At 44.3% G+C, this 14,823-nt stretch overlaps 1 protein-coding gene across 4 annotated transcripts in view; it reads right to left on the reverse strand.

Annotated features, from left to right (window-relative positions):
* The window catches only part of ATAD2B (ATPase family AAA domain containing 2B), a 133,659-nt gene extending 125,308 nt beyond the window's left edge, over positions 1-8,351 (reverse strand). For all 4 annotated transcript variants that reach the window (XR_004903598.1, XM_036027701.1, XM_036027700.1 and 1 more), the window contains exon 1: positions 7,718-8,351. Coding sequence is in view for 3 of the 4 variants with exons in the window: in XM_036027701.1 (XP_035883594.1) it covers positions 7,718-7,927 (210 nt within the window). In the remaining variant the exon portion in view is untranslated. The remainder of the gene's footprint in view (positions 1-7,717) is intronic.
* Positions 8,352-14,823: the final 6,472 nt, after the last annotated feature.

Below are 14,823 nucleotides of genomic sequence, written 5' to 3' on the forward strand. Positions count from 1 at the left end.
GAAGTCAAATATATTCCCAATCAAAATTCTAGTTGGACCTTTTGAGGAGCTCTACAATCCTAATTGGAAAGGTACATGAAAAATATTAAGATCCTTGAATATCTAAGTCAACTTTGAAAAATAAAGAGGAATTTGCCTTTTAGGAATTAAGACATGTCTCAAAACGCAGTCACAGGAATAGTATGGTACTGCCACAAAAATAAACAAACCAACAAAAGAGAATAGAGAGATCAGAACAAAACATATATGGGAATTTGGTGTATTATTAAAGATTTATTTTTTTTATTTTTAGAAAGAGAAGAAGGGAGGAAGAAAAGAGAGGGAGAGAAATATCAATATGTGGTTGCCTCTCACATGCTTCCTACTAGGAAAGTGGCCCGAAACCCAGGCATGTGCCCTGATTGAGAATCAAACTGATGACCCTTTGGTTCACAGGCTGGCACTCAAACCACTGAGCCATACCAGCCAGAGTGGGAATTTAGTGTACTATAAAGTGGCCCTACAAAAGGATAGGTTGTCTAGTAGAATCAATTAAAAAAAATCAAAGACCTAAAAAAAGTAAAACTACATGTGCTACAGGGTCACAATGTAAATAGTATCCCTCACTATTTGAAGGGGGAAAAGATTAAAAGTCACTGATCTGTAATATATAATAATCTTGAGAAATAAAAAATATATAGCAAATCCTGTAGAAAATAGAAAAATGGGCAAAATAAGCATTTCAGAAATGAAAATATAAAAAAATGCCACAAAGAGTTGCTCATATTCATTAGTAACCAAAGAAAAGCAATTAAAAAGGTAAAAATAATCCAAATATTGGCAGTGGTGTGAAGATACAGGAACCTGTATACACTACTCCTACAAGTGCAGACTTGGAGCACCAAACCTAGAGGTAATATAGATTTTAAGTACATGTCCTCTACTCCACTCCAGGGTATTTCAAAGAAATCCCCAAACCAAGTCCCCAAGGGACAATGTAAGAGGATATTAACTGCACCACATAACATACAAGTACACATTCTATGCCATTCACATAGACTATAGTACGAATGGTGCCTCCTTGACTTTTGCAACATGGCAGCCCTATAACAGTGAACCAAAGAGACAAAAATGCTTGCCCACATGGCACTTACATTTTAATGTTCTATCTGCCTGATAAACATTTATTGATTGAATACAAGAACAAAGGAAAGAGCAAGACTCACCACCAAAAGTTAGGCTTCATTACCTCCCAAGTGCCTGTCTGGAAAATTTAGAAAACATATTTTATGAGTATCTGAAGCACCACTGCACCACTGCTTCAGAGATCCTCATTTGGGCCCTAATGATAGAATATAGACACACACTAATAATGCTAAACATATTTAATTCACTAGTATGTATCTTCATACATATGTATGGTATATAATGCCTTTTCAAAAAGTTTAAAGTATGAACATTTTTCTCAAGTGGAAAACACTCATCTATCCCCAGAGAGAGACTCCCAGAGCATCAAAGAAAATGCACACACTGATAAATCAATATTGCCAAGCAGAGGGAAAGACAGCAGCACAAACATACCTCTACTGGAGACCAAAAGCCCCGCACTTTCTCTCTTAATATGGATTTTTTCCCCAAGCCAGTTTTAAAATGTGGGAAGCAAAGATATTGCAAAATGATCTCACAATATGCCCGCTCCTCTCCCTATACCCATCCCCTGAAATAAGGCAGCAAGCAATTACTGAAAATCACTGTTCTGTATTTCATATCCCTACAGGCTACTGTTCCCACTTTCAGTCCCAGAGCAATCCTAGACACAACTCCAGATAGTCTAGTAAAACTCTGTCTACACACAGCATGTACAGTACTTTCTGACTCTACAATAGTTGCCTTCTTCACTTTTTCAGATATTTGTGGAAATCACTGATTGAACAGCATTAAAGAGTAGTGATGAATACAGATGAGACAGTGATATGCAAGTGGAGAAGACAGAACGAGATTTAGGTATTACTCCTACTACTTGGCCTTCTACTGGCCACTTAACCAGAACTAGATTTAGATATTATTGGTTCGCCAAAAAGTTCATTTAGTTTTTTCCATACAATGGCTCTAATAGTGCTTAGTTGTCTTTAACTTCATTCGAAACAATTTTGTTAGAACATACTGTGATAGCTGTCATATTAGTATGCATTAAAAAAACACCAAAATTGGTGAATTTCTGTGTAACTATTTTAATATTAAGGATGGAAGAAAATAAACATTTTTGGTGAATTATGCTTTATTATTTCAAGAAAGGTAAAAATGCAACTGAAACACAATAAAGATTTGTGCAGTGTATGGAGAAGCTGCTGTAACTGATTGAATGTGTCAGAAGTGGTTTGCAAAGTTTCTTGGTACTATTGACATTTTGGCAAAAAAATTATTTTCTGTGGCACTGTCCATGCATTGGAAGATGTTTAGCAGCATCCCTGGCCTCTACCCACTAGAAGCCAATAGCGGGAGATAGCTGACATACTCAAAATACCCAAATCAATAAACTTGTTGGTGAAGATGAAAAACATGTTTTTTATGGAAAAAAATAAAGAGACTTTTTGACCAACCCAATACATATTTGGTCTTCTACTGGCCATTTAATCTCTTCAGAAACTCAATTTCCTCAGCTGTAAAATGAGAATACCACCACCTGCCTTATAAGGTTGTTGCAGAGATTAAATGAGGCAGCATTAAACACCTGGCATGAGATGCTAAACAAACCTTAGTTTAACTCCTCTCTTTCTTACTAGGCCACTACCAAGTGGGCAGACAGGCAAAATGCTACAAATAAAGTGAAGGTTGTCAATATGAAAATAGTTTAAAATGAAGCATACTTTCCATTCATTCAAAATATATTTATTGAGCAATCTGGCAGGCACTATTGTAGGCACTCAGGATGCAGCTCTGAACATGACAATTTCTATCTTTAAAGAACATCAAAGAGTTCCACTCAAAACATTCAGTAAGTAAAGGATTAGAACTCTTACCTGCTGAGCATCTATATCACTCATTTAGTCTCAACCTTGAACCGACTTATCTTCTTAATTATTGCTCATATGTGTACCACTGTGAGTACTTACAGTCCTTAAAGTAGAAACTGTGTTTTATTTATCTTCTATTCTCAAAGTCCAATCATCATGATTTTCACAAAATAGGCTCCTTATACGCTATTTCATTCATTTATCAGATATTTACTAAGCACCTTCCATGTGTCACCTGCTGCACCAAACCCTGGGAATACAGCAGTTGGGTGAAAATAAGGGATAGTAGTGCCTGTTCTCATGGATCGTGTACCCTACTCTAATAGAAGAATCTATGGGAGAAAAACTTTAACCAAAAGCATATACATGCACCCTACCTCCAAATAAAACTACAATAACAATCTAAAAATGAAAAAAAATTAATACCAAAATACCTACTGTTCAAAAGCATCCTAAATTTGTAATCTTACAGCATATATCGAAAGCACAATACAAATTACAAGCTAATAACTTTAATGTGGATGTCTTTTCTATGTTTGATACAATATTTAACTTTCTAAAAATCTTTAGCTTGTATTTATTTAAGTAAATTTAACACATTTTATGTATGGTTTTTCCCCTGACTCTGCAGTGAATAAATCAGGGGTGTCAAACTCATTTTCACAGGGGGCCACATCAGCCTCGAGGCTACCTTCAAAGGGCAGAGTGTAACTTTAGGACTGTATAAATGTAACTACTCCATAACAGTTAATCGAGAGCTCAGCACTGCCGCCAGGTAGAAACAAGGTGCCGGGCCAGATAAAACAAGGTGGAGGGCTGAATTCGGCCCGTAGGCCTTGTCTTTGCCACCTGTGGAATAAATGCTTTTTACTCAGTGACTCATTTTTCATGAAAATCCTCCCCCAGCAAATAGGCATAACAGAAATAAAACATTCCTAGTACAAAACCAAAAATCCAAATAGCAAGAAATCAACTCAGTAATGGACACAAGTCACACTTCATTGTGTAAGTCTGAAAAGAAATGCCAAGTATACAAGTCGAAGTAATACAGCACTTTTCCGAAGTGAATCCTTGAGACAGATCACTCTCTCTATTAAGGTGCTGACACTGGTTGGGCTCCTGAGTTCTCAGAACAAGTTGTAATCCTACCACCTGTCTAGCTGGTTTCCAGAGGTTACTGGTTTATCTATGATTATGTATTTAGGAGACATGCAATCAAGGACCTATCAAAGGAGGGTTAAAAAGACTGCCAGGGAATGATTTCGGGATTCACCTCTACAGGTGTTGTAAGTTTCATCCATGAGTTTAAAAAACAAACAAACAAAAAAAACCCCCTGCAAGCTTGTATAGTACTTGGACCACAGAAATGGCCAGTAACTGAATTTCTAAAGTTGCATTTTCACTTGGCTATCAGAGAGAATCCTATGAACTTCACAGCTGCTATGGTTCAAAACTGTGACAGGGGACACTGCTTACCACATTACTCAATACCACCCACATGGTACTCCATGTGAATCTGATATAAGGAAAAACTTGCTCTGCTCCGAGGAACCTGTATTTTTCCCTGCTCATCTTAAACATTACTACATTCCTCTCTCAGGCTTTTCTATGTTTGAGCCTCAACTGTGACCACTCTGCTTGGGTTCTACTGGCAAATGTAGGAGTGCTGGAAAAGAATAAGTACAGGATGATAAAAGTACAGCAGGGGGTGGGGTGAAAGAGGGTGCAGGAGGATGGTGGAAACAATTACAGTAATTTAAATTTTAAAAGAAATAACAAAAAAGTGTAAAGTGACATTAAAGGACCCAGAGATTCTTCTAAGAAAAATTAAAATGAAGCAAGCTTAACCATAAAGTTACTCAAAACATTTTCATCTTCTCAACTAACATGTGGACTCAGAGTCAATGATCATCTCAAAAAGCACCAAAAGCCAGTGAGGAAGCTGAAAGCACAGGAAACAGGCCTAGGAAGGATGAAAGAGTTGAAGTATTTTTCAAAGACTGTTTTCCAATTCTGTGGATACAGTATCAGTTTGTTTGCTGAGAGTGACTCTGAGGTGGGGCAAATAAATGGTAATTACTGAAGGTCAGATTACCTGACCTAAAAGAGGTCAAACTTTATGTATGCTAAATAAACAAAAAACCCAAGTGCTATACAGAAATAATTGCAACTAACTGCAAAACAGAAGTCAACTCGACATCTAAAAGTGTGGGCACAAGAAAATCATTCCAATAACCTACAGAATGTATCACAGGTTGGTTTTCCCATCCTACACACACTTGGGGAAAAGACAAAACTATAGGCATAGCTCATGGTCCCATGGCTTTTTAGCTTTTTAGAGCAAATGCAATGTCTCTAGGTACAGTGGATGAAACCATCTAAAAAGAGTCAGAAGGGAAAGAGGAAGGGGAAAATCAGCATCAGGTGTAAAATGAAGAACATAACACAAAAGTGGAGAAAGGGGACCCTCCTTGATTATCTATCTCATAAAGAGGGCTGCATCTCTTCCTACAAAAGTAAAGCCTCCTACAGAAACAGCACCAGCAACCCCATTTCCCATCAAATCAGTCTTCACCGACACCAGCAAATGTGTGAGACCCCAGAGACACAGAGGGAGCCTTGGAGCACTGCTCCAGGAAGGGTAAGCCACGAGTGCTCAATTCTCGTGCCAGAAAACTAACTTGGGAGGGAGAGCTTACCAGACTCAAGTCAACCCACCTCAGAAATGTACAACCTGCTTCATAAATATGAAATCCATAAACTTTAAAAAGTCAGAATTATAACATCCCCTTCTAAAGGGCTACTCACACACAACACTGGATTATTAAATGTCTCAGAGAAAGCAATTAGATCATCCCATCATCTACCACAGCCAGAATCCAACGCTTAAAACCGAAAAACAAATATGTCAAAGTAAATCTTCATTAGCCTGTAATTTATGGTCTTTCAAAACACTTTAAAAGGATCCTCGAAACAAAGTTTCATTAGCATCCTTCTGGAAAGAGCTTGAATCTCTTTCGTTCTTCCAGCAATTTAAGAGCTACCAAATGTCCATTTCTACATTAGATTATTGATTCCTTGCCTTTTAACATCTCCCTAACAGCTGCTTGACAAATTACCTCACCTCATTCCCCAGGGGGCAGGGGCAGCACGACATCCGCGAGGCAGGAGTGGGACCACGAGCCGGGCAGCGACAGGCGAGCTCCCGGCGTCAGGCGAGTCGCTGCAGCAGACCAGGGGCAGCTCGGCGCGCTGCACCAGCAAATGCCCACCCTCTAAACGCTTTATCCGCCCTCACGCGGAGATGACAGACCTTCCTAAACTCACTTTCATCTTAAAATATACGTCAGCTTCAGAAAGTCAATAAGCTTGTACATGTGTGGAATAATTTCTACAGAAAGCCTAATTTTCAGAATAATCACTCTGAATAGTTTGCACAACTTTCAGGTTTGGCTCTATTGCAACCTAAAAGATCTGTAAGTCCCCACATTGTCCATTAACATAATTTAGAAAGTATTTCCCAGATTTTTAGCAAAATAAAAGTCAGACGCGTTTCCAAAGACACAGTAAACATACTTCAAAGTAGCAACGTAAACCAGGTCGCTGAGACAGAGAGAAGACACACGTAAACCATAAACTTGTCGAGTCCTGTAGAAAATAAAATATTGCTTTCCTCGCGTAACAACAAAATGGTGTGGATTCGAAGGCGCATTCTAAAAGAACTGTCATCTCCAGCCGAATTAGCCTGGGTAAATCAGCCTCTTTCCAAACACAGACAAAACCCTCTTCTGAAGTCAACCGACCTCACATAACACAGACCTACCCATTCCTCAAAAGTGACAACACATAATTGCTAACTTGAAGTTTTACGCTGCATTACAATTTCAATCACTTAAAAAAAAAAAAAAAAAACCCTCTACCGACGGCCTTGTTCGAATGTCACTTTTGCGACAGTGTGACAATGACGGCGTTACATAACCACCGTGTAAGCCACCGAGGAAACCCCACGGTTCGACACGACCCCCGCCACCACCGAGCGCGCGCGCGCCCGCCCGGCCCCGGCGGCGCCCGGGAAGCCCGCCGAGGTCCCTAACCAAACCCCGGCGGGCCGGCTCCCCCGCGGCAGCACCGCGTTTGATCTCTCCCGCCTGCCGAGGCGGCGGCGCCGACTCCGTTTTCAAAGTTGGTGTCAGAGCAACTGCAAACTTTTCTCAGCACCCCTGCCCGGCTGCCAGCCGGCGCTCCCCGCTCCCCGCCTCGCCCCCCGAGAACCGCCCGCGAGCAGCCGCGGAGCGAGCTGGAGTAGGGAACCGGCGGGAGCCCACACACTCACGGGACGGGTTTGACACCGCAGGAAACTTTCACTTCTCCGGCCTCCCGCCCGGGGACTCCCGCCCGGGAAGCCCTGGCTGCCCCGGCGCTCTCCTCTACGGCGGGACAAGGGCACGGGGAGCGGACCGTCCTGAGGTCCCCGAGAGGACCCCCCACCCCCGGAGCCCTCTCCCCAGGACTCCGGGGCTGCTCCGTACACAAAAGAGGCGGGCCGGCGAAGCTGTCGCGGCCCTATCCAGCCGGGTGCCATCCTCCACCGCAGCCGCAAGACCCGGTCTGCAGCCGCCCGAGAGGTGTCCCCTGGACGCTTCCTGCCCCAGCCCGGCCAGACAAAGCCCCGGCGGCCGGGCCGACGCTCGCAAGCCTCCGGACTCGGGCCGCCGCGCTCTTACCCGGGCCTCGTCCAGAGCGACGCCGGCGCCACCACTTCCCCCGGCCTTGGCGGCGGGGCAGCTGGCAGCGCGGGTCTTGGAGGAGCGGGTCCGAGAGGAGATGAAATGGCTGCTGCCTCCGGTCGTCCCAGGTTCTGCTCCGGCCCCAGGCCCGGGCCCAGGCGACTTGGACCCGAGAAGGCGCAGAGAACTCTTCCGGGTGTTCACCATGGTCGAGCCCGGAGGACGGGGTCTACCCCGCGCCCGCCGCGCCCGCCGCGCCCGGGAGAGCTGGGGAAGGCCGGCCCGCCGGCCGGGCAGTCGGGGCCAGTGGAGGCGGGCCGGGAGACGAGCCCACACGGACGCCGCGGAGCGCTGACGAGGACAGGCGACAGTAGGACAGAGAACGGGAAGTCGGCGTGAGGAGGAAGTAAGGAGAGGCGGGAGCACCGCGCCAGGCCGACGACTCAGACCCTCCGCCGGCTTCGCCCTCCTCAGCGGGAGCCGAGCGGAGCCGCCATTTCTACCCCTTTCTCTCCCGTTCTCGCTCTTGAGCTCCGTGCGTCAGGGCTCCAGCGCCGCAGGGCCGACAGGACCGCTTCCGGCCGTGGCCGCTGCGGGGCGCTGCGAGGCCAGCCAGCCTTTTCCTTGGCGGCTGCTCCCTCCTCTCCCCCCGCCCTTCCAAGAGGCCCCGCCCAGCGGCACGACGTCAGGCTCGGCGGCCAGGGAAGGGGCGCTCTGGGCTCTGTCAACTCTATGGTTTCCCGGGTCGGGCTAGCACGGGGGGAAGGGGGATGGGAAATACCCGAAGGCGTACTGGGCGAGCTCTCACACTCTGGCAGGCCCGAGCACCCCAGCAGCCCCACCATCACCCCAGGTGGCTTGGACGGAGCAAGGAGCTGGAACCGGGCTTGCAGGCGAACCTCGTCAACAGCATGACCAGGTCGCGGTGACCTGACTTGGAATCTCAGATACCGAAGGCATGACACTGAACTTGAGTAACACTTTTCATGGCTGTAAAAAGGAAAGTGACAAGTGTGATAAAATAGATCTGTGCGGTATCTGGCACATAGTAAGCTGGAAAAAGAACAAATGCTAAAACCCTGCGTCTTTAAACAAAGCAAGGCAGGATCTTTTTCGATAACCCTAGCCAGATGTAAGGCGGAGTCACAAAGACTGAATTCTTCCTACTGAGAGCCTCCTTTATCACTGCCGCCGCCGCCCCCTCCCCCGCCCCCGCCCGCGCAAGAATTAATACAAAAACTGAACGCAAACATTTTAAATGTGATTTGACTTTCAAAGGAAAAGATTAACACACACGATTTCTATGAAAAGCTCTGCTGTGAAGTATGAATTATGTTCATTTCAAAAATTTTCTGTACATTAGTCATTGAAAGCCTACTGTTTATTGGGCAGAAGATCTTCCTGTTTGCAACGCTTAAGAAAATTTGAAGACTCGTGAAAAGTCCTGGAAAGATAGGTAAACTGCATCAGAGTTGGCATATTCCAACCATCCAAGCTCCCAATGACCCTGGGAATGGACATAGTTTTTCCGTTTGGGGTACAGTGAGGATTCCAGGAAAGCTGACAAATCCCTCTCACACGAATTTACATACCACACCTTCCCCAAGGCACCACACTTAAAGTCGTTCTCCCATGGATGTGGAGACCTCATGATGACAATGGACCTGGGTTTTTCTGCATCACTTAGCTATAATCATTGAACAGAATAAACAGTTTCATTTCCAGCAGGGAGGGGGAAAACTGGCTTTAAGTATAATAGAAATATCCTGAAGGCTCCTCAAGGCATGCTACAGCCTACACCACCCACCCGAGCACTCTGTTGCACCAGGTCCCTGTCAGTGTCAGGCCCAGTCTCCCCACTTCTGCCGGTGTGGGCCCTGCTCAGTCCCAGCACCAGTTGGCCACCCAGCCCTACACTGGGTGGTCCCTAGGCTCAACTATTTACACTGAGCCCTACTAAGAACAGCCAGTATTCCTCTTTGTAGTTTATGAGCAGAGGGAGAAGGGGTCATGGCTGCCTTTCCCTGGCACTGAGTTCTTCGTAATGGGTATGATGAGCTTTTCCCCTCCTTACTGACCCTCAAAACTCCTTAGCCAAGAACATGCTCTGTGAGGGCCCACTGAAGCAGAAGGTTTTTCTCTGGGGACCTGTCTCCGTGTTGGCTGCACTGTTGGGATCTCCAAAGTCTGGCCTATTTTTTAACTCTTCATTTTTGTGACAACACTTGTAGTATCAGGAAGACTTCAGAAGCCCCTCTTCTGTAGTTACTAAGGAAGAGAGATCGTCCTGAAGCAACTCTTTGAAAAATATTTTCTCTGACTTTATTTCTATAAATGCTTTATTTAAAAAAAGGAAAAGTACCTGAAGAGGTGTATGGTATGCAGATTAGCATGAAAGGCTTTGGGTGCTTTCCTCCTTTGTTTTGTTTCTGTGTTTGCTTTTGTCCTAAGTTGAGAAAGCCAGGTGATGAGTTCGGTTACTATAACCTATACCATTCATTAACAGCAAATATTTACTCTAAACCCAAGGGGTGTTAAATACTATATCAGGTCGGGGAAACAGGGAGTTTTAAAAAACAACAACAACATAATTTCGGCCCTCAAAAAGCTCACAGACAAGGAGGAATTGAAGGAGACACCCAAAGAACCAGTAAACTGCAACGGGACGATTGAAGAAAGAATGAGCCCTAGCTATGTGGCTCGGTTTGTTGGTTGGAGCATCCTTGACTTCGTCCTGATGTGTCAAAGTTGCAAATTCAATCCCCAGTCAGGGCGCATACAGCAATCAACCAATGAGTGCATGGGTAGGCAGGACAACAAATTGATGTTTCTCCCTTCCTCTCTTTCGCTAAAGTCAATCAATTAAAATGTCTTTTAAAAAAAATGAATGAGCAGGGGTGTTAAGGAAAGCCTCTGAGAGCTAATGACTCCTGAGATGCATCTTGAACTACAAAGTGGAGAAAGAAAGCATTATGGACATGAGAAAGGAAGGCTTGAAAAAGATATGGAAGAGTTGCTTGTTTTCCACAGTGTGACCTGCCTTGCTTTCTCCTATTTTTCTATAATCTTTCTTAAATTCTGTCCTTAATTTCAAATGCTTGAAAGAAGCTGCAATTTGTCCTGGTCAGGTATCTCAGGTGGTTGGAACATTGTCCTGATATGTTGAGGCTGTGGGTTCAATCCCTGGTCAGGGCACACACAAGAAGTAACCACTGAATACATGAATGAGTGGAACAACAAACTGATATTGCGCTGGCTTGCTCTCTCTATATATATCTCCACCACCCCCACTCTCCCTTTTACTCTCTCTCTCCAAAATCAATAAATACATTTTTTAAATTACAAAAATAAAGAGCCCTGGCCAGTGTGGCTCAGTGGATTGAGTGCCAGCCTGTGGACCGAAGGATCCCCAGTTCAATTCCCAGTCAGGGCACATGCCTGGTTTGCAGGCCAGGTCCACATTTTGGGATGTGAAAGAGGTCACCAATCACTGCTTCTCTCGCACATCATGTTTCTCTCCCTCCTTTCCCCATCTCTAAAAGTAAATAAGTAAAATCATTTTTTATTTTTAAAGATTTTATTCATTTATTTTCAAAGAGAGGCGAAGGGGGGAAGAAAGAGAGGGAGAGAAACATCAATGTGTGGTGGCCTTTCACTGGGCCCCTACTGTGGACCTGGCCCACGACCCAGGCATGTGCCCTGACTGGGAATTGAACCGGCAACCCATTAGTTCACAGCCCACGCTCAGTCTACTGAGCTACACCAGCCAGGGCTAAACTTTTTTTTTTAATAAAAAAAAAAGAAGCTACAACTTGCTATTCTGCAGAGCACTTGGGATCTTGCTTCCCAGCAATTGTCAGTTTAGCTCAAGTCAACTCATAAAGATTCTCTGCAGGTCTGGCCATGTCTTACATTGATAGCATGACTTCATGTGTACACAATACTACAGAGTCTGTTTTAAAACATGCAATTATTCAAGCTAATAAATTCAGCAAAGATGCTGGATATAAAAATAAACATTAGTGATATTTCTATAGTCTAATGATGAAAAATCTAAAAAGGAAATTAAGAAAGCAATTCCTATTAAAACAGCACCGAAAAGAATAAAATACTTAGGATCAGAAGGTACAGGACTTGGGCAATGATGACTAAAAGACAGGGCTGAAAGAAATGAATGAAGACCTAAGTAAATGGAAAGACATCTGTGTTCATGGATGGAAAAACCTAGCATTGTTAAGATGTTGATATTCCTCAAATCGACATATGGATTCAATGCAATTCCTATCAAAATCCCAATGGCCTTCTTTTACAGAAATGGAAGCACTGATCCTAATTGCAAGGTACCTGGGATTTTTAATGGGGGAGTTAGACCTCAGTCCTTGAGTGGGCCAAGAAAGAATTCAGAACCAAGAACTCTGGCCTAAAAAATTTATTTAGAAGTCACTGCGGTAGAAAAAGTGAGCCAGCTATGCTGTGTGGACTCAGGAAATAAGTTACAGAGGAAAAAAAGGGGGGGGGGGGGGCTTGGAGCTCAGGACAAAGAAAGAAAAGATAATGTGCCTGAGAAAAGAAGAGAGGGAAAAGGCACTGACTTGTAAGAGAAGAGGGGGGAGGCACTGGGTCCTTTGTCTTAAGGAATTTTATCTGTTTTCCAAAGGGGAGGATTTCAGTACAGTATTTATGTACTTTTCCTGAGGACTTAACACTTAACAGAGTGGCCATGCAAGGGTTTGCATGGGATTCATAGGAGACTATTCTCTGCCCCCACCTTGTTCCTCCTCTAAGGGGATTTAAACCACACTACTAGCAATATGAAAGGTCAGAGGGTCTAAAGTGTGTGAGCAGTGGTATCAAAGTTTAGGAGGTCCACACCACATGACTAGCAGCATGCTAGGCACCTGGGACTTTCCTCCCTGGTGACAGGCCATATTTGGCCTGTCATTCCTGCTCTGCTCAATCTGCCTAACTGCCTACTCTATCAGAACAACCAAAACAATCTTGAAAAAGAAGAAGAAAGTTGGAGGGCTCATACTTCCTAAATTCAAAACCTACTACAAAGCTATAGTATTCAAAACATTATGATACTGACATAAGAATAGATCTTTAGCCCCGGCTGGCGTAGCTCAGTGGATTGAGCACGGGCTGCGAACCAAAGTGTTGCAGGTTCGATTCCCAGTCAGGGCACATGCCTGGGTTGCAGGCCATGATCCCCAGCAACCGCACATTGATGTTTCTCCCTCTCTCTCTGTCTCTCTGTCTCTCTCTCTCTCCCTTCCCTCTCTAAAAGTGAATAAATAAAAAATCTTAAAAAAAAAGAATAGATCTTTAAATAAATGAAACCGAAGCCTTGGCTGGCGTAGCTCAGTGGACTGAGCACGGGCTGCGAACCAAAGTGTTGCAGGTTGGATTCCCAGCCAGGGTACATGCCTGGGTTGCAGGCCATAACCCCCAGCAACCGCACATTAATGTTTCTCTCTCTCTCTCTCTCTCTCTATCTCTATCTCCCTCCCTTCCCTCTCTAAAAATAAATAAATAAAATCTTTAAAAATAAATAAATAAATAAAGCCAAATTTTGACTCCAGAAATGAACTAATACATTTATGATTAATTGATTTTTGACAAGGGAAGAATCCTCTCTATCACAAGGTGCTGGGGCAGAAAGGAAAGGAAGGTAATGGAGGGAGGAAGGGAAGGAGAGAGGGAAGAAGGAAGAAAGAAAAAAGGAAGAAAGAAGAAAGAAGGAAAAGAGAAAGGAAGGAAGGAAGGAAAGGAGGGAGGGAGGAGGGGAAAGAGAAAGAAAGAAAGGAAGAAAGGAAGAAAGAAAGAAAGAAAGAAAGAAAGAAAGAAAGGAAGGAAGGAAGAGGAAGGAAGGAAGGAAGGAGGGAAGGAGGGAGGGAGGGAGGGAGGGAGGGAAAAACCTCATATAAAGGTAAAAAAAAGTCTCTTTTGTTCAAAGGAATCAAAGTATCCTAGTAACTCCTCAGTGTAGGCTACAACAGACAGGATTTCGGGAGCACTGATTTGAAATTAGAGCTCACCACAGGATCCCAGAATCAGTCACAAAACAAAAGATGAATTTAAAATATTCACGAGATGCCTTTACTTGGGTGGGCATGGCAGGGGTCAGTAGGGGAGGCCCAATCTCATTTTGAATACTAGCATTAAAAACTGTCAAGTGAAAAACAAATCCTGATTTAGACAAATGAGGCTTTATTTGAAAACATCATTGCAACGGTGGGGGGGGGGGAGACTACTCCATTAAACTAAGGTAGGAGGACAATTACTGTGGGGTATATACTCAACTGTCAAAAACAAACAAACAAACAAACAAAATAGCCCACCTAGCTTTAGGTAAAGAGAAAATTTATTGTAAGAGATTAGTCCAAAAAGAAAGGAACTGTCACAATGGGAGGCTGTGGGAGGAGGGGCCGCTCTTGCTATAGGAGACTCTGACCATGCACAAGATCAAAACGATCTCCGAGGTCAGTGGGGCATTTCTTTTACAGGTAGCAGGGGACAAAAGAAAGAACTGGCTGTGGGGAAGTGGGATGGACCGGTGGAGGTGGCAGTGATCTCACTGCAGATCAGGAAGTCAGCCTATTTTCAGGAGCTGTGAATAAGAAGAGGTTGTATGCTGGCTCAGGTGGAGGCTGGGTCAAAGTTTAGGGGGCTGGAGGAAGGAGAGAAGCTTAACAAGTTTGGTCAAGTCAAGGTACCCGGTATTTTGTACAATCAGTTGAGCTAATCACGTATGAGGCCAAAAGAACGGGAATTGGAAGGGTCTGTCATAGGTGAACAAGGGAGCATCCAGGAGTCACATCTAAATCACACGGGGAAGGTGGTTCTTTGCTGTAACCTTTTCAGAATCCCAAAGAAGTGGGAGGATTTCTTTAAAACCCTTGCTTTCCAGAATCTCAGGGTTCAGGTTCAAGTTCAATATTTTCATAGTCACAGGGTTCAAGTTCAACATTTGTCAGCACGCAGGGAAATCTCTCCACCGATTCCACCAAAGTCTGAAGAAGTGCAGCGGGATGGAGACGCCGGGTTCTCAGGTGAACCCACAATTAGCTCCGGGCTTTTTCCGAGCACAGTGCAGTGGCACC

The sequence above is a fragment of the Phyllostomus discolor genome, chromosome 6 (genome assembly GCF_004126475.2).
Source record: "Phyllostomus discolor isolate MPI-MPIP mPhyDis1 chromosome 6, mPhyDis1.pri.v3, whole genome shotgun sequence".
NCBI classification, from domain to species: Eukaryota; Metazoa; Chordata; class Mammalia; order Chiroptera; family Phyllostomidae; genus Phyllostomus; species Phyllostomus discolor.